The 18,844-nt window shown below is 40.6% G+C and overlaps 1 protein-coding gene across 6 annotated transcripts in view; it reads left to right on the forward strand.

Moving 5' to 3' along the window:
- The window catches only part of LOC144017597 (serine/threonine-protein kinase BRSK2-like), a 50,733-nt gene that overhangs the window by 18,766 nt on the left and 13,123 nt on the right, over nucleotides 1-18,844 (forward strand). For 4 of the 6 annotated variants that reach the window (XM_077519332.1, XM_077519335.1, XM_077519334.1 and 1 more), the window contains exons 2-13: nucleotides 4,281-4,375; nucleotides 5,224-5,309; nucleotides 5,523-5,663; nucleotides 6,085-6,201; nucleotides 8,347-8,380; nucleotides 9,505-9,573; nucleotides 11,127-11,273; nucleotides 13,734-13,765; nucleotides 14,065-14,229; nucleotides 14,377-14,474; nucleotides 15,440-15,593; nucleotides 17,902-17,962. In XM_077519332.1, the coding sequence (XP_077375458.1) occupies nucleotides 4,281-4,375; nucleotides 5,224-5,309; nucleotides 5,523-5,663; nucleotides 6,085-6,201; nucleotides 8,347-8,380; nucleotides 9,505-9,573; nucleotides 11,127-11,273; nucleotides 13,734-13,765; nucleotides 14,065-14,229; nucleotides 14,377-14,474; nucleotides 15,440-15,593; nucleotides 17,902-17,962 (1,199 nt within the window). The remainder of the gene's footprint in view (nucleotides 1-4,280; nucleotides 4,376-5,223; nucleotides 5,310-5,522; nucleotides 5,664-6,084; nucleotides 6,202-8,346; nucleotides 8,381-9,504; nucleotides 9,574-11,126; nucleotides 11,274-13,733; nucleotides 13,766-14,064; nucleotides 14,230-14,376; nucleotides 14,475-15,439; nucleotides 15,594-17,901; nucleotides 17,963-18,844) is intronic. The other 2 variants (XM_077519333.1, XM_077519337.1) reach the window with 1 other exon arrangement.

The raw sequence follows: 18,844 nt of genomic DNA on the forward strand, positions 1-18,844 counted from the left end.
ATGTTAATAGCATGTTCATTGGACAACACATCCTGCAAGATACTTCACACTTATTAACAATAATAAAAACAAGGGGGTAAAGATGTCTACAAAATAACCAAAATAAGAAAACCAATATTAAGCAAAGGTGTGTTTATGTAAGAGGTGTTGATCTGTTGAATAATCTTTCTATTCTGTCTGAAGCAACCAGTGCCAATATACTGTAACTGAAGGAAGCAAAGAATTATGGGGGCCATCACATCTCCACAATCTGTAAAGCCAGTTCTACTCGCGTCTCACTGAGCAGTGCAGGCTTGCGACAATGCGCACATGTAGCAAGTGCTGCTATTTCGCCAGCTTTCGTTCAAGGATGCAAAACGTTGACGTTCGGCTCCCAAACCATTTTTATGCAAAGAAATTTTGATCATGTTCAAAATTTGATGACGACAACAAAAGCTGTTTGCGGGCATAAAATTTGTTTGTGACACCCACACAATCCATTGTGTTTTATATTGCAGTTGTACAAGCCTAAAGCTTAGGTTTTTCCCCTGCAATGTTCTAAAACCTGTCCCCTCTTTGTAAGAGGGTTGTCTTTGATGTATTATCAGTAGTTAATAGGCGTGCTTTTGGGTGGAAGACGTCAGCATTTTATGAAGAGCCGTGGTCTGACAGGCAAGTCGGGTCAGGTCGGAATCATGATAGAAATTAATTTGCACGGAAGTGTAAAGTTATCGCCACTTAATAGTGCTACAGAAAGGGGTGGGAGGCAGAAGTGAGGAGTGAATAGTAATCTCTGGAGATGGTGAAAATGCAGAGACTAATTATAAAGCTTTGACTTGAGGCACCGCCTGCAGGGCTGAATATTACCCTGGATTTGGATGAGAACTTTGATAATAGATGTGTAATACGTTATCTACTTTTCTCATTTAGAAGTGTTATGAAATCAACATTTGTTGCTTTTATCCGGTTTTATCTTAGACTTTATATTATTTTAATCTGCTCTTTAAATAAATGTAATTATAAATTGTACCTGACAGTCACTTTTGGTGGATACTGGATTTTCAAGGGGCCCTGCTGTAATAACAACTAGCAGGCTACAACTGCTTGTGAATTATTCAACAGACATGTGAATTAATGTATAACTATTCAGACTTTTTCAGGGTGAGAATGTGATGACAAAAATAACCAAAATAAATAACAGCTTTTTACGATTGACTAAACATCCATCCATCCATCCTCCATCCATCCATTTTCTTAGCCGCTTTTCCTCACAAAGGTCGCAGGAATGCTGCAGCCTATCCCAGCTGGCTGTAGTCGGGGTACACCCTGAACTGGTTGCCAGCCAATCCAGGGCACACACAGATGAACGCCCCCTCACACACGCAATCACACCTAGGGACAATTTAGAGTGTTCAGTCAACCTGCTAAGCATGTCTTTAGAATGTGGGAGGGAACCGGAGTACCCAGAGAAAACCCACACAAGCACGGGAGAAGATTGAATAAACACTAAAAACAAAAATATCTTCAAATATTTATGTGCATGTGAGCAATCTGAAGAATGTTTGAGTATTATGGCAAAGCATACTAAAGATGAGAGTGCTTTTCATTATGCCCAACAGTGTGTAGTTGATTAGGAATACTGTATAAATCTGTTAATATGAATGACTTGGTACAAAAGTTTGATTAAATAACGAGATATGTCATTTTGTTGGCAGTGCTTCATTTTGCAAGATATATGAGGGATTTTGTAGTTCGGGTGTGCGGTTTTGTGAGTTGTGTTATGTATTTTGATCAAACCAGCCTAGCTTGCAAAATTGTGTTTTAGCAATTGGAAAAAAACTGGAAGCATGTGTGCTTCCACTCTTGGATGTGATTGTCCAATGTGATTGCTCGTGTGGTCATTGGCAAGCCAAGGCTTTGTAATGACAAGGAAGCAACCTCACAAGCCTTATCTGTGTCTTAGGTGTGAAAATGTGGGTAGGTTTTTGCAAATCACTATGTGTAATGTTTTGCAATGTTTTTATTGTTTTGCTCCTTGAGTGTAAACATCCATAATTCTGTGAAAATGTTCATTTTATTGCCTTATTTTATTGTCTGTCTGTCTGTCTGTCCATCCGACCATCCAGCCGCCAGCCTGCTCAACTGTCCGTCTGTCCATCCCTCCACCATTTAAGAGCTTCCCAACCCCATGTTGCGCCAAGCAGTTACAACCATACTGTACATGAGCTGCTTTGACATGATCAATGTTGCCAAGGCAGTTTCATTTGGGATGTCATTGTACTTCGAAGTGAAGACATAAAAGCGCCCCAAGGCTGTCATTTTGGCTCAAACATCCCCAACGCTGTCTTCTTGTGTGACCCTGTTGGGAAATCAAATCACCTTTCAGATACTGAAGCAGCACTCATCGGTTGTGAACTTTTATGAGCAGCGCATGGTAATGATGAAGTATTTACAGTGTGTCATACAGTCCTGAGTGTCTAGGCTTTGATAGAGATGTATTGTTATTGTGTTTTAAGTATCGATAAAGCCATCTTGACATTTTTGTTGTGACAACAACTAAGTCCTCAGATAAACACAACGAGCCCTATTTTCCTGCCCAATGCAAGTACAGCGCAAAACTCTGACTATCTGTGCGTGTGGTTAGAGTTTTTGTTCTTTTATTTTCCTTGACTAGTGCAGATAGATTTGGCGTTTTGCGTCAGTGTGGGTTGTTGTGGGATGGAGCGCAGCTAACTGCAGCCAATGGACCTTTCACAAAAGCCCTGCCCTCCTCAGTTGACACTTCCGACATCCTCAGGTCCGACATCCTCCTGTACACTTACTGTACAATGTAAATGATCGTAGAGCATTTCAGTGAGTGTTTTTGGAACAATACAAGTGTGATATCTTCCAGATCGAGGCAAAAGGGTCTACAATATGCAGTGGAAGGATGTGTTCAATCATAATATTAAAATATATAAGAAAAGCACACTTCACAACGATCAAGGCTGAATCATGCAGGTTTCAAGATAACTCCAGTACAACAATGACGTCTGTCTCTCCCTCAGTGTGGAAATTGTAGTTCCGCAAAATAATCCTCATTTTTGATAAATGTAACTGTATACTGATTATGTGTTGTTTTTTTCTTCTGTTTTTAGCAGAACGGTTGTTTACTCTGAGGTAACACAAAATGCTACGTGAAAGATTAAAACAATAAGTTTAAAGTGCCTGTTATGTTCACTTTGTGTAACTCAATGAAACATCACAGATCTCCCAGTATGAGACCCAGCATAAACTACCAACACGTGAAGTTACCCTGCAAACATTAATAACAATGTTCAAGATAAACCGTGTATTTTTTTACAATGCATCTCGTCATAAAGAACTCGCCGAAAATGTGGACACATTCGCCAAATTAGATGATGAATGGCTGATGATATCGTGATAATTTACAATATTAAATAATTGTAAGTATAATTTTGTTGTCCAACTGTGTAGATGATCTTGCCTCCAGGGCTAAAGTGAAATTGGAATCGTTCGGTTGCTGGTTAGCTTTAGCCTAGCCCATTATAGTCTTACTTCGGTGCAAACATAGGAATGCTTGTTTGAAAGACGTTTAGCTGGGGGTGAGGCCGTCCACATTGTGCAATCCATTGACGACGTCACTTCACTTTGTGGATTCCTCATGTCAGATTTACACAATCTATGGGCACATCGCTTTACTATTTTGCTTGTTGGAGGTCCACAGCTTGTTGGAACTTAGTCTCGTTTTATTGAAGCTGATAAAAGTTTTGTGGATCAATTTTACAATGGATTTCAATGGAGCTGAGAAAAGCTTCACGGACATAGGGGCGTTTGGGGGTGTGGTTTGCGAAAGGTCCATTGAAGCGGCTTCTCTCATTCCCATTAATATCAGGGCGGTCGAAGCACACCCAGACCTTGAAATTGCGGAAACAGAGATTGACTCGCTGAGGTTTGAGAGATGAGGTTCATACAGCAAGAGCTCCCTTTACGGATGATATACTGTAGTCGGCCGCACATGTGAGGTTGGCAGTTGGGGAGCACTTGCACCCTAAGCCAGAAAAGACACTGATAGTGTCTGGATGGTTGAATATATCTGTTTTCCTGTTATTTGCATCCCTCGTACAGTTATCCAAATACATAAGTTCAAATGAAACTTTTAGTAGTAACTCTGCAAGTCAATACATGAATAAACATTCCTTTTTGTATAATCCATCTTTTTTTTTTTAAACCAGACAAATGAGCCTAAATATGAGATTAATTTGTTCTGGATTTAAATTTGATGTCATGTTTTGTTGCAGGACTTGTCAAGCTGGGCATCCATTGTGTCACCTGCCAGAAGGTTGCAATAAAGATAGTCAACAGAGAAAAGCTCAGTGAGTCTGTTCTTATGAAGGTAAGACATTTCTACACCCCTTACGAAAAAGTAGTATATCTTAAGGATACTTTATAAAGTGTACGTGAGTATAAGTATATAAAGTATACTCTGAACTTAATACTTTAGTTTACTAGAAAGTATACTAATTTAATACTCGATCCATCCATTTTCTTAACCGCTTATTCCTCACAAGAGCCGCGGGGGTGCTGGAGTCTATCCCAGCCGGTTTCGGGCAGTAGGCGGGGTACACCCTGAACTGGGCGCCAGCCAATTGTGGGGCACACAGAGACGAACAACCACCCACACTCACAATCACTCCGACGGACAATTTAGAGCGTTCAATTAACTGCCAAGCATGTCTTTACAATGTGGGAGGAAACCGGAGTACCCGGAGAAAACCCATACAAGCACGGGGAGAACATGCAAACTCCACCCAGGAAGGCCGAAGCCCGGACTTGATCTCACTGCACTGGGAGGCGGACGTGCTAAACAGTCATCCACCGTGCCGCCCGACTTGTATACTAGTAGTATATAAATGAGTGTACTTACAGAACACTTCAAGTACACTAGTAACCAGTAAACTAAGCTGTGGACTAGAAGTATACAAATTGTATACTAGCAGAGTATATAAATGAGTGTACTTGTAGTCAGTGTTGTCGCTAATGCGTCATTATGTCATACAACAATCTCATTTTCTTTTCTTAGTTTGCATGTGGGGGGGAGGGGGTGCGTCCGTGTGCGCGTGCCCGTGCGTGCGTGCCTGCGTGCACATGTGTGTTTATGCGTGTGTTCAGTGGGACTCTCTGACCTAAAGTTGTGCCATTTCATTGTCTTTGGCTAACACATTTATTTGTTTTCTTGTCCAGGTTGAGCGGGAGATAGCCATTCTGAAACTCATAGAACATCCTCATGTACTAAAGCTGCATGATGTCTACGAAAACAAGAAATACCTGTAAGTATAATTAACATATGTTTTTCCCTAGTAAATTAGTATGAGTATATATAGAGGACATACACACACACCCACACCCACACGCACATGCAAGCTCTCACTCCTCAATTTTGTGTGTCAACACTTGAATAAACCATGAGAGCAATCACATTACAACACAGCAAACCTGCCAGTTGAACAATGTTTAAAGTGTATAATCTCCCCTGTTTTCAGGTACCTGGTGCTAGAACATGTATCCGGTGGAGAGCTTTTTGACTACCTAGTGAAGAAAGGCCGGCTGACGCCTAAAGAAGCACGAAAATTCTTCCGACAGATCATATCAGCCCTGGACTTCTGCCATAGCCACTCCATATGGTGTGTTGCATTTATCATCTAATCCATAATGTTAAATACCTCTTCATGATACAGAGCTGAAAAGTGTAGTCCAGGTGTAAATATATTTTTCAGACTATACATGGCTCGACACTATGACGAGTTCGCCCGCAAATGCGGCCAACTTTACAGCCTGTGCTGGTCACAAAAAATAAAAAAATAAAAAAATAAAAAATAAAAAAATCCAGATTTGATACAGTTGATTCATATGCAGTTTTTGTGTTAGTGTTTAGTATTATATACAATTATGGATGTCGTCAGCATCCATTATTGATGTTTCCAAACTGAGTTGCGACGAGTGGCAAAGCTGTCTTTATCAAACTAGACAGGGTATGTCAAGGGCAATTTTTTAATTTTTTTGAGTTTTGTAATCCTTTTTTGCCTTTCTTGTCCTCTTGTCCAGCCACCGAGACTTGAAGCCGGAAAATTTGTTACTAGATGAGAAGAACAACATCAGGATAGCAGACTTTGGCATGGCGTCTCTGCAGGTCGGCGAGAGTCTGCTAGAGACCAGCTGTGGGTGAGTGGATAAAATACATAACGTTGCACAAAGTTTTTAATTTGCTTTTTTAAATATTACAATAAATGTTTCTGATACTCACAGAAGCATTAAAGCTGCATTAAGGAAGTTCAAATGTTCAAATGACAGATTTTTACACATCTATATGCAGAAGCAATGCCCTGATGTGTAGAGCAATGTGTTTTGTAAAGCGAAATTTACCACCGAGCACACCAACTGGAGTCACCCTGCTCATTTTTGGAACAACAGGCGTAGGATATGCCGTGCATTGACCTAATCACCGACCTGCGCAGCCTTCAATGTAACCATCCGCGGTTACGTTCAAGGCTCAGGTGCGCTAAAAAAAAATTGTGCGATTGATCTGTGTTAATACGTGATTAATGCAACATTTTTCTGTGATTAATTAATCTATTAACGCTTTAACTTTGACAGCCCTAGTTGTAACCATCTTTGTACGGGTAAAAAGTCAGAATGACTTTTCCACATTTTATGACAGTAAGGGCATTGTTAAATGGCCGTCATTGAGATGTCGCTCTGAGTGGAAAGACTGAAATCATGCACGAGTATAAAAGATAGCATTTTGTGTTTAGTTAAACTGCTTCACGTTCATGTTCAGTAACATAAAAAAGTGATTGAGTGTGCATGCATTCACACAAAGGTTGTTATCATTCACTGCCAGTCATTATAGAAAATTTTTACATTTCCAATACTCACGTGATATTACATTCAATAATTATATATAAACCGAATCTACCAAATAACAGAATAGACTCCCTACTTTTTGTCCCGTCCCGTTCTTTTATAATTGACAGCAGAAAAATGTAGGTTTGCCAAAATACAGCCATTTCTCCCATGGACTCTGAAACTGTGTTTATTTCCTATAAAATGGGGCAATGATGTCATCTACCGGTGGTTGGGCATCAGTAAAGTTGTTTCCAAGTTTGATATTTACAGTGGAGCATGCTCAGATTCGCCCCCATTTAGCACCGCTCTAAAAAATACAATTGACAAGTATACTTGTCAAAGGCAGTGAATGAGTTAAGCAAAGAAATGTGATGAGACACTATCAGTGAGTCACGCTATCTGCTTCATTTATTATACAATGAATCAACACAGTGACCCGGTAAAAGTCGTTGCACAAATGTCACAATAATGACTCAATTAAGCAATGTTTGGAATGCCTGTTCAGAAGAATTCATGTTGAGGGTTCTTTTCTTGTTTAACTTTAAATTGTGTTTTAGAGTTTCATTGTTGAAGTTTGTGAGTCCCGATATATTTTATTATTATTATTATTATTATTATTATTATTATTATTATTATTATTATTATTATTATTATTATTATTATTATTATTATTATTATTATCAATATTAATATTTTAAGCTTAGTGTAATTTTCCTCCAGTACATATTGCCTCACATTTTTACATCATGTTCACCTGTCTAAATAAAACAAAGGAGTAAAAAAAACTACAACTTGCAACTACTCCAACAGTTACGGTAATCATTTTGACTTTTATATTGTTACCGTTAACTAATTCACTTTCTTGTAAATGGCTCGCCTTACAGCCATTTCAGTTCCAAACAACAACAACAAAGCAGTATTTGGATTCATACAATAACCATCAAAATGTTCGCAAACTTTTATTTCCAATTGTGTGTTCATGTTTCTCTGAAGAGATATTTTAGTCATTGTGTTCAACACATTTGCTAGAAATTAATTATTTCATATAAAAAAGGCCCTTGTTGACATTTTGCAATCTCTCCTCCTTTTTTCTGTTTTACTTACAGTATATTGTATTTATTGTTATTTAGAGACCAAGTGAAGAAGATGTTTATCTAGCCATGTAACTCAAACCAGCAAACTCAGATTTTTACAATCCGTTTTGTATGTAATTTTGTTTGTCAAATACAATTGTGGTTCCCAGTGTTATGTAATGTCATGGTGGGAAAATCGCAAGATAGGGATTTGTTCATTTATTTATTTATTTATTTTTCCTCCTATGGCGCGTTCGAAGGTTGTGCTCTTTAGTCATTTCTTCTTCAGCGTGTTGGCTGCAGGCTGTGTTCCTTTTTAGTGAATGTGATGTATGATTTAGTGGACCTCTTCCTCTCCAGCATCAACCCCATTGTGCCTCTATTACAGATCGCCTCACTACGCCTGCCCAGAGGTTATCAGGGTAAGTGCTCTCTCCCAATCCCTCTCTCTGCTGTCTTTTATGAAGTAATAGTAGCACCAACATCTTGCAGCAGCTGTTACGTCACTGTTGCATCCTCACAGCATTTCACTTTATTCATTTTTGCCCGACCTCAGAATATTTTCCCTTTCTGGGAGGAAATGCACTTTATGCTCACTGATACTTTTATTTATGATGTAGGTTTACATCTTTTGGCTCTCTTTTGTTCATACTATGAACAAGGAGTCACCAACCTTTTTCAAAGTATTTAGAGTATATTTGACTATTTATTGAGAGACCAAACACACTCAGTTTAGATAGAATGACATATAAGACAAATCTGTCATTTTATCAGCTTGGGTTGGAAGTGGGAAACCTCCAAAACCTGCAGGACTCGGCCCTCGAGGGCCGAGATTGCCCATCCCTGCGCAATGCTGACTGAAAAAGAATTATACGCCTTATACCCGCGTATACGCTGGATGACACCACTGACCGCAAGTGACAGTTCACACCGCAGCTCAATTCAGCTCAATTTGTGAACGTAGCCATAATGGCCGCCCTTTGAGATGGATAAAATGTCAAATCCTTTTGATTGACAATTGCAATCTGTCACTCCTTTTACATGCTCTACAGTATGTGAGCTTGTATTTTTCCAAAAACGATGGTACCAAGACACAGGTTACAGTAGTGTTGTTCCGATGCCGTCTTTTGGCTACCGATTCAGATACTCAGCTTTGCAGTATCGGCCGATGCCGATGCCGATACCGATACCATACCGATACCTACGTTTTTTTTCCCAACGTGAAAAAGCTGTCCTGCCATTGGTGCAGAGCATTCAAGGGCCAATAGGATATCTTAGATGTCACATATCAGTGAATGCTGTGCACGAGCAAGACACAAGATGCTGCATCCAAAGTCCTATATTAGCCTTGGAATTAATGGTATCGCCGTGTTACTTGTGAGTAGTCACCGATACCGATACCATTGTTTTAATGCAGTATCGGGGCCTCAGCCGATACCAGTATCGGTATCGGAACAACACTAATTCTTAGTTTAGTGAAAGTCTCCATTAAGATGTTATATTGTCATCTTTTGCGGTTTCTCCTCTCACAATGTATTTGTACTAGGGGGAGAAGTATGACGGCCGGAAAGCAGATGCCTGGAGCTGTGGAGTCATCCTGTTTGCACTTTTAGTGGTGAGTTGTTTTTGTATTCCACTGGGTTGGTTGCAGACTTGTTTATTGTTGCCAAGTCTTCTCTGTTCTGTTTGCAGAACATACAGTATATTCAATTTGAGAGTATTTTCACTATTTGATACAGTATCTCATTATGGGCCAGAATGTTTCTGCAACTATATTTGATTATGGTTTCAGCAATTTGCAATTCAGCAATTATGTAGAGCTTTTTTAGACTCTCAAAGATGCTTCACAATGGTTACATTTTTCACGTACTCACACATTCTCACACTCTGGTGGCGGTAAACTACGCACGTAGCCACAGATGACCACGACAGACTGACAGATATGGGAACTTACAAGGAAATACAGTTGAATGGAATATCCTGGGCAACACAGTGAGTGAGTGGTTCGCACATCCGCCCTGCAGTGGTTGGGGGTCCGAATCCTGGCTTGTGTGGGTTTTCTCCAGGGACACCGGCTTGAAGAATTAGCAAAATACTTTGCGTGACGTCATAATTTCGATATAATAAACAAACCTATATAGGAAATAAGAACTTATGCACAGAATATAAGCAAATTGTTATACCTATAATATAATCACTGTGACTAATTGATGGAAACATCTTGACAGTATCAATTAGTTATATTTATTAGGTATTGAAAATCTCCTTCGTCCACTGGGTATTTTGCAAAAGTCATTGCTGAAGCAAACATTGAAAAGTAAAATAAATGTTTGCTACCAATAAAATTAGAAATGATGAAAACATAACACATTATTATACATAATACAAGGGATTAACTCAATTTTAAGTAACCATGCATGTAGCTGCTTTGAAAACATTCAATACCTAAAATTACAGTAAAAGTGCTTTTGTTGGAACCTTTTCAACATTATTTTAATAGAGGCATTAACTTGTGAATTTATTAACCCAAGCAATATGAAATGAAGTGGGACAGTTGACCGTGGTTATGACGGTGAATGAGACTTTGGCCATTATACACATTTTCAAGAAGTACAAACTCATAAATGGCTATATTACAAAAGAAAAAAATCTTAGCAAATGTTTATTTTATTTTTTCCACATTGCAGCACAAACTTTCACATTGACACTTGAGTTGAGACAGATGCACATTGCATAAAGCTCAATCTCCGTGCGTTTCATTTTGATTACACAGTCAGTGTCAGTAGACATCTGGCTCTTTCCTGCTCATTTTACTGACGTCACAGAGTGATATCCCCAGCTGGAGAGCACAGAGTCACAGACCGGCTTCATCGTCACTGGCACTGATGACCGCTATCTCCTTACATACAGCATCTTCTTTGTCAAAGTTCAACTAATCCATCAGTGAACATCTGACAGGCTATTACCATAACAACAGAAGGTTTCGTTTTTCCTAGTGGACGTGCCACTTAATGGGTTAAAACCGCTTAATCCTCATAAGGGTCGCAGGGGGTGCTGGAGCCAATTATGCTCTATTATGTTGGTGAAAGGTGAGAGTAATTACAGTACTGTACATGTAATATGTTGTTCATGAATCAGACATTTTAGTTTTCCTCTTTGATTCACCAGGGCGCTTTGCCTTTTGATGATGACAACTTGAGGAATCTTTTGGAGAAGGTGAAACTTGGAGTTTTCCACATGCCTCACTTCATCCCGCCAGAATGCCAGAACCTTCTTCAGGGCATGATTGAAGTGGACGCTTCCAAGAGGCTGACGGTAAGCCATAAATTGTATGCAGCTTGATCATTCAGACTGGCTACTGGACTGATCAAAAGTCAAAAGTAATATTCAGGCTACGTTTACACTGCAGGCAAATGCGGCCCAAATCGGATTTTTTTTTTTTGCCAATTTTTTGACCTCTTATTTTTCTTTGTGACAGTCTGAATAGCTCAATTCCTATCTATCTATCTATCTATCTATCTATCTATCTATCTATCTATCTATCTATCTATCTATCTATCTATCTATCTATCTATCTATCTATCTATCTATCTATACATCTATACATCTATACATCTATCCATCTATCGATACATCTATGTATCTATACATCTGTCTATCTGAACGGACAGGTCAAATGAATCCAACATATACGTCATCAAAAGACCATGTGTGCTCCACATGTGCAGAGGAGAGTTCTTGTGGTGGCCGCGGCTCAGGGTGTAGAGACGGTTGTCCAGTAACCGGAAAGTTAGCTGTTCGATCTCTGCTCTCCCCCCAAAAAAGTCATGTGTCGTCGTGTCCTTGGGCAAGACACTTGACACACATTCCCTCCAGTGCCACTCACACTGGTGCCTGAAAGGTGTGAATGTTTACCCCGGGTTTTCACCGGATGCGGTTGCGGTGCGGTTGCGGTGCGGTGCGTCTTGACTGCGTGCTCCGGACGGGTCAATTTTTTTTGTCAATCCACACCGGCTCCGCACAGCTGCGGTCCGGCAGCTCCGTCGCCGCCCACTTCCCAACGTGTCTCGCGGGACCGCGCGCGTGCGATCATGTGGCATTTCACAACGACAAACATACAGAATGTCTGTGCTCAACAGAGAAGCAGAAAGAGAGGTGGACTTCTTTTGATTTAACCTTTTCTTCTTCTTCTGCTATGAGATTCCATGCAGCATCCTTTTTTTGGTTGTCCTTGTAAAGTATATTAATAACGAGAGTCGGGTCAGTGCGGGTCCACTCTTTATTTCTGTCTTCCGCGTCCGGCTGCCGCTCAGTACGGCAAGCGAGACGGGCATAACAAGCAATCGCGAACATCAAACTCAAAATACATTACAGTCCTTATAAAAAGGATGTGCCGTGTCATATATTATTTTGTGGTTTTCCACCTCCAATATAAACCTCTCCTCGTCCATGTTCGCTGGTGTCTAAACCGTGAATGAGCACATGGCCCGGCGACGCCCACGTCACGTTTTGCTGAAAAACTTGCGAAATAGGAGCTGGTGAGTGTTTTATTCTGAAAGGTAACCGGAAATTTATTTTGAAACTGCCTCGGTCTTCCTGTCCCGCTCGATGTGTTTTGTGCTAGCTTGCCATTTGCCGGAGGCCTACCGCTGCGGCGTCCGGCAAAAATAGAAAATAGGTCTATCCTTGCGGAAGGCTTGTGGCACGCCGCAGCTGAGACGCAGTCGACACGCAACGCACCCGCAAGCGGTGTAAACTGCACCATTCGAATGAATGGAATCTAATTGCATGCGTCGCCGGACCGCACCGCAACCGCACCGCAACCGCAACCGGTGAAAACCCGGGGTTAGTGGTGGTCGGAGTAGTATTAATTGTAGTATTTAATTGCACAACACTTTAAGTTGCATTTTTATGTATGAAAAGTGCTATATAAATAAAGTTTGTTTTGATTTGATTTGACAGCCAATCAGTGTCCACTCCAGTCCATGGTGTGATTGACCATTATTTTCCACCCACTGACAACTTAAGCACAAGAAGCCCATCACATGAAAATGAAGCTTATTAGTATATTGTGCAGAAACATTGCATTTAGAGATTAAAAATTAATTAACACAACTTTAATAAATGCTCTAATTATGATCGGAATTAATGCGATCAGGCGGCACGGTAGTCGAGTGGTTAGCACGTCCGCTTCCCAGTTCTGAGGTCTCCGGTTCGAGTCCAGGCTCGGACCTTCCTGGGTGGAGTTTGCATGTTCTCCCCGTGCCCGCGTGGGTCTTCTCCGGGTACTCCGGTCTCCTCCCACATTCCAAAGACATGCATGGCAGGTTAATTGGGCGCTCCGAATTGTCCCTAGGTGTGCGTGTGAGTGTGGATGATTGTTCGTCTCTGTGTGCCCTGCGATTGGTTGGCAACCAGTCCAGGGTGTCCCCCGCCTACTGCCCAGAGCCAGCTGAGATAGGCGCCAGCACCCCACGCGACCCTTGTGAGGAATAAGCGGTCAAGAAAATGGATGGATGGATTAATGCGATCATTTGATAAGCCTACTAATAATTACATTTAGATTATTGGGGAAAAATATAACATTTAGTGACGAAGCATTATGAATTCAATAGTTAATTATTAGTATCAAGTGTCCAATATGAAAATACAGTAATCTTAAATCATTGCCTATTAAGATTGTATTTAAAAAAAAGATGCAAGTCATTTATTTTAAGGCACTCAGTACCTTGCGAGTTTATTTCATCTACATCTGTTTTCTCTCTTGTGTTGCAGTTAGAGCAGATCCAGAAGCATACATGGTACCTGTAAGTAAACTAACCATGCCAAAATCTAATGAGCATGTTGAGTTTTAATAAAGGTCATGCATCACTTTCTTCTTTCTTTTTTTTTTTTTTTTTTTACATTGGTTACTTGTTTTCTACTGTAGTTACAACTTACAAGTGGCTGAAAGCAGTTTGCACTACACTACCATTGTATTTAAATAAAACATACGATCGCAGCATTGGGCCATTAAATTGCAACCCAACGTGTGTGTCAACAGCATTCCAGTGTAGTTCATTTAGAGTGACAAGGCAAAACAACAGCTGTATGTGTTGTGTTGTAGAGCTGGAAAGAATGAGCCTGAGCCCGAACAACCCGTCCCGAGGAAAGTGGCCATCCGGATGCTAGCTACATCAGAAGAAATTGACCCAGATGTCCTCGAGAGTATGCATTCTCTGGGCTGCTTCAGGGATAAGGACAAGCTGACCAAAGACTTACTGTCCGATGAGTGAGTGAGAAATAGATAGACAACTTGTGTGGCATAGGAGTAATTGATGTGGCAGGCACACAAATTCCTCATTTTAATCTGTATAATGATATTGTAGCAACTGTCATAGCAGCACACACTTTGTTTTTGTCTTCCCTCTCTCCTTAGTGACAATCAGGAAAAGATGATCTACTTCCTTCTCCTTGACCGCAAGGAAAGATATCCAAGCCACGAGGACCAGAACCTTCCTCCACGCAATGAGATTGGTAGGTTCATACAACAGAAACACAAACATGATATTCATGGTTCAAAGTAGTGATTTCAATTCCTAATGATCTTTGAAATGTCATCCAGTGTCATTATTACGTTAATGTCAGTTTGACTTGGGCCCTGTCTACACGTAGCCGGGTATTTTTAAAACGAATATTTCCCCCCTCCCCATGTAGGGGAAAAAAACAAAAAAACAAAAAAACTGTCCACATTGCCTTGTTTGTAAAAAAAAAAAAAAAAAAAAAAAAAAAAAAACGGCTTCGAAAAATGCACACAAATGGAGAAGTGCGTTTATAAGCTCATTTACATGCATGCCAAGCCTCTAGGTGGCAGTAGTTGATACTGCTTGTCTCTTGACGTCGCTTCCACATTACGTCACACAAGCACGGACTGTCAGTACAAATGACTTCTTCTTTTTTTGGGATAAATCAAACATGTAAACACACAAAGAGTGAGTAAACATTGTGGCATTCACGTCCTATCATGAAAGGATTATCCTATTTTATTTTTGTACAATATTTATAGGCACTTAGTTTAGTGAAGCAACCACAAACTCTTTAAATATTCACTGCTGATTTGTTGTGCATTGGAGTACTGAAAGGTATCGGTAATCAAATTATTGATGAATTTACTAGGTAGGCTGCCATTGTTTAGCGTCTTCTTATTGGGCTTTTTTTTTAGTATTATGTCATGTAGAGAATCTTGGTAAAAGTACTTTGTTTTTGGTACCTTCATATTTCATCTAATGTCTGTTTACATTTTAATAAAATTCTAACCGGAGGATAAAATAGAAAATGTGTCAGAAAGGGTAGGAGGTTGTGATCCGTTCACATCTCTGTCCATTTCTCCTCACTCGAGTAAAAAACAAAAAGCCGTGTCTCCTCATCCTCCTTGTGTTGGTGTATTTTAAATGTCTTCGATGCTGTAAAACCTAACACATTGAAATCTAAATTCTGCTCAGCAGACCCTCCCAGAAAGCGTGTGGACTCACCCATGCTGAGTCGGCATGGAAAGCGGAGACCAGAGAGGAAGTCAATGGAGGTGCTTAGCGTCACAGAGGGAGGATCACCCGTCCCAGTAAGGCGAGCCATCGACATGGCAACTCATGGCCAAAGGTAAGAGACTGAGCACTGAGTTTGGGTTCTTTCCTAACCTTTACTCTATTCAAAGAAAATTCTTAACAATATCATTATTCAAAAAAAACAACAACAACAACAACATGTTTTATTTACAAAGATCGCTTATTGAGATAGTAGAACCACTCAACTTCTGTTCAGAGAATCAGAATAAGAATAGCTTTATTGACAACAAAATTGAATATAGCTACAACCCGTCCAAGGGACATAAAAAACAAAGACCAACAGAGGGAGACAGCACGGGAAGCTTGACAGCTTGCCCAAAGCGGTGCCCCAGTTCTCAGATTAAAAAACACTGCACCGCAACAGAGGAGAATAGTTGGAGCGGGACAAAATTGCGTTATGCCATGGAGGAAACCTTGCAAGCTCCTTAAAATGAAGCACAGGAGAATAAGCGGTAAGCTTGAGAAAGGGGGGCCCCAGCGTCCAAACAACTGAGGTCTGCAGACTCAAATAGTGGAGCCCAGATTTCAAAGCAAACATGATGAAGCAGTGTTTAGCTGTTATGGCGCATGAAATTGGCATAAATTGCCAACAATATTTAAAAACTATGGGCCAAATCCACTCATAATGCGCTGCGTCTGCTGACCAAAAATTGGTCCACATATGCACTGTATGTTTTAGCATGCATGTGCACTATAATCTGGTGTGTCTAATGTGTGGGTGTGTCTAATGTGTGGGTTAAATACAGAAATAGCACGCGTGATTGACTGCTCCTTTTTATCCGGTGCGCTTTATAGTAGCAAAAATACGGTACATGCTTTTAGGTGTTGAATCAATCCTGAATCTCCGCCGTTTCTTATATATTTAACATAAAAAATATATATAAAAAAAAAGGATTAGGCTATCAGTTGAGTTCGTAAAGTTTCGGATAAGGGGCTACGAAATGCATTATGTCAATGAGTCAATGAGATGTCCCCACTGGAAATGTGCATGTATACATGTGGGTGTGCGCGCATGCGTACGTTTATGTGTCCTCCAGGATATTTATTCATGATGAATTGTTTCAATTTTCACTTTCGATAAAGCCAAATTGTCCATGGACAATTACATCGAAAGTTCTTCAACGACATTGGCAGAGCAGTGTCTTGGCAACCAAAGGAAGACGAGAAAGAGGAAAATGAAAAGTTAATGACACATGAATGAAAATTTGAAAAGCTTATGAAGTCGGGAGACAAAAACAATAGATATATATGTGCATCTTCTTGCCCTTATATTAGAGTAGAAATTATTAATCCATATATCATGGATATCAGTCAGCCTTCGTTCGTATTTGTGAATGTTCATGAGTCAAATATTCACAACTACAGAAATGTTTAATGGAAAGTCAAAACCCCCCAAAATTCTAATATAATATGTTGTATCCGCCCCACTAGTCTAAACATGGAATTCCGAATAATATTAGGTTTGTGGAAGCATCAAATTCCACCCTGTCGTAGCCATCTTAGAGGGGCATCACAGTTGCTCAGGGCGAAGGTAATGACCAATCACGGCTCACCTGTTTTCTTGATTTGGCCATGTGTGGTTCGCAAGCTGACAAAAATTGTGGATTTTGCTGCTTTATCCGTATTCCACAAATGCAGTGGTACTAATTACAACGCTGTTTTTAAACTAGTGTTGGTGCATTGAATGTATCATTAAATAAGTAAATAAATAATGTTTTTGTGTTGGCTTTCCTTTAACATTGCTGGGAAAATACACACACAAAACAAGCTATATCTGCACCTTTGTCTGCAGCTGTATCCGATATTTCATGTTTTTTCTCCTCCTTGGGCTGTCGTCAAGGTCTAATAAGATTATGATTAAGAACAGTGATTAGTTAAGTTGCATTGTGTAGTTTAAAATGTTAATGTTTATGATTTTCTACATCATGCAAGCTCCATCAATGCAGAAAATAAGTAGAAAGATCCCTGACTTTTTAACCGTGACTGTGCCTATTAGCTTGTATCTTTCCCTTCAGTGTGGATTGTTCGGCTGGAGTTGCACATTTGACACAGGGACTGTAGTTATGTTTTAGGCCAGAGGTGGCAGTCACGAGTAAAAAAGTGACAATTTCCACAATGCATCTTTAAACCATTGTCACTTGAGTCACTACTCCAAAGTTCTCTGGCTGAGATCAGATATGACCCTAAATAAATAAATAAAATAAAAATAAAAAATGGTGTGGTGTTTTTTTCTTAATACATATTGTGTGCTTTCTTCCATTTTACTTATGTGCCGTCTTAGTTTACTGAATAATTAATGACTGCTGACTGACTGAAGACTGACTGTCTTGTTTTGTGTGTAGGTCACGATCAATCAGTGGAGCGTCCTCCGGTCTGTCCATCAGTCCTCTCAGCAGTCCAAGGGTAAGCGTCGGTCTGTCTGTCTGTCTGTCTATGGTATGATTTCTTTCCTTCAGTGCAGCCTCACTGACTTGCTATGCTGCCATGTCATGGCGTGCACACACATGCAGATCCTCAGTACTGGGAGGCGGACTTGCTAACCAGTCAGCTACTGTCGCATCCTTATTGTCCTATAATATTTTCTGACCTCCCTATAGTTCTGCAGCTCTTAGTTTCAGTGTTAGCTTATTGCACAGACAGAAGGAGGTTTCATTTTCTACCCAAAATAACAGATTTTAAGCTACAAAAAGAGCAAATACAGCTTTGCTGTGAGTACTATTTTTAGCCTGTAGCAGGTTGGTGTGTGAGGTGGGATTAGGTTGAAATGAACAACAGTGAGAGTGTGTTTGTGGTGATGAAGTTGTTTCGTTACGCTTGGAGCTGAGTATTTATAGTCGTTGGAGATCAATGCAGTTGGATGACTCCGAGGAAGAAAATGTCAGTTTTCGTTTTTGATTGGCAAGTTGACAATTGAGTTTTCACTTACTGTGATGTCATTCCTTGATTTGCACCTCACCACGGCTCCAAAGGAGCAGTGAAGGCGGCCCAGGCCTCGTGCCCCATGGGGCCTCCGCCTCGCTCGGCGCCGCTGCCACCTCATTTCGGCTTCCCTTTTCCCCATGTCCACTAAACCTGGTCCAAGCCGGTCCGCGGGACGCCCCCCCACCGGTGCCAGCGCGGCCCGGCTGCCTCGCAACCCTACCCACAGCCATCGGATACGCAGCTCTCCCCAGGTGGCATTCAGAGCTGAGCCCTGTGTTGTTGTGCGCCCGCTAAATGGGCCATGTGGAAATAGAAGAGCTATGAACTATGCCACGTGGTTCATTTTGCGCCACACGTGAGCGG

The sequence above is a fragment of the Festucalex cinctus genome, chromosome 4 (genome assembly GCF_051991245.1).
Source record: "Festucalex cinctus isolate MCC-2025b chromosome 4, RoL_Fcin_1.0, whole genome shotgun sequence".
Classification (NCBI taxonomy): Eukaryota; Metazoa; Chordata; class Actinopteri; order Syngnathiformes; family Syngnathidae; genus Festucalex; species Festucalex cinctus.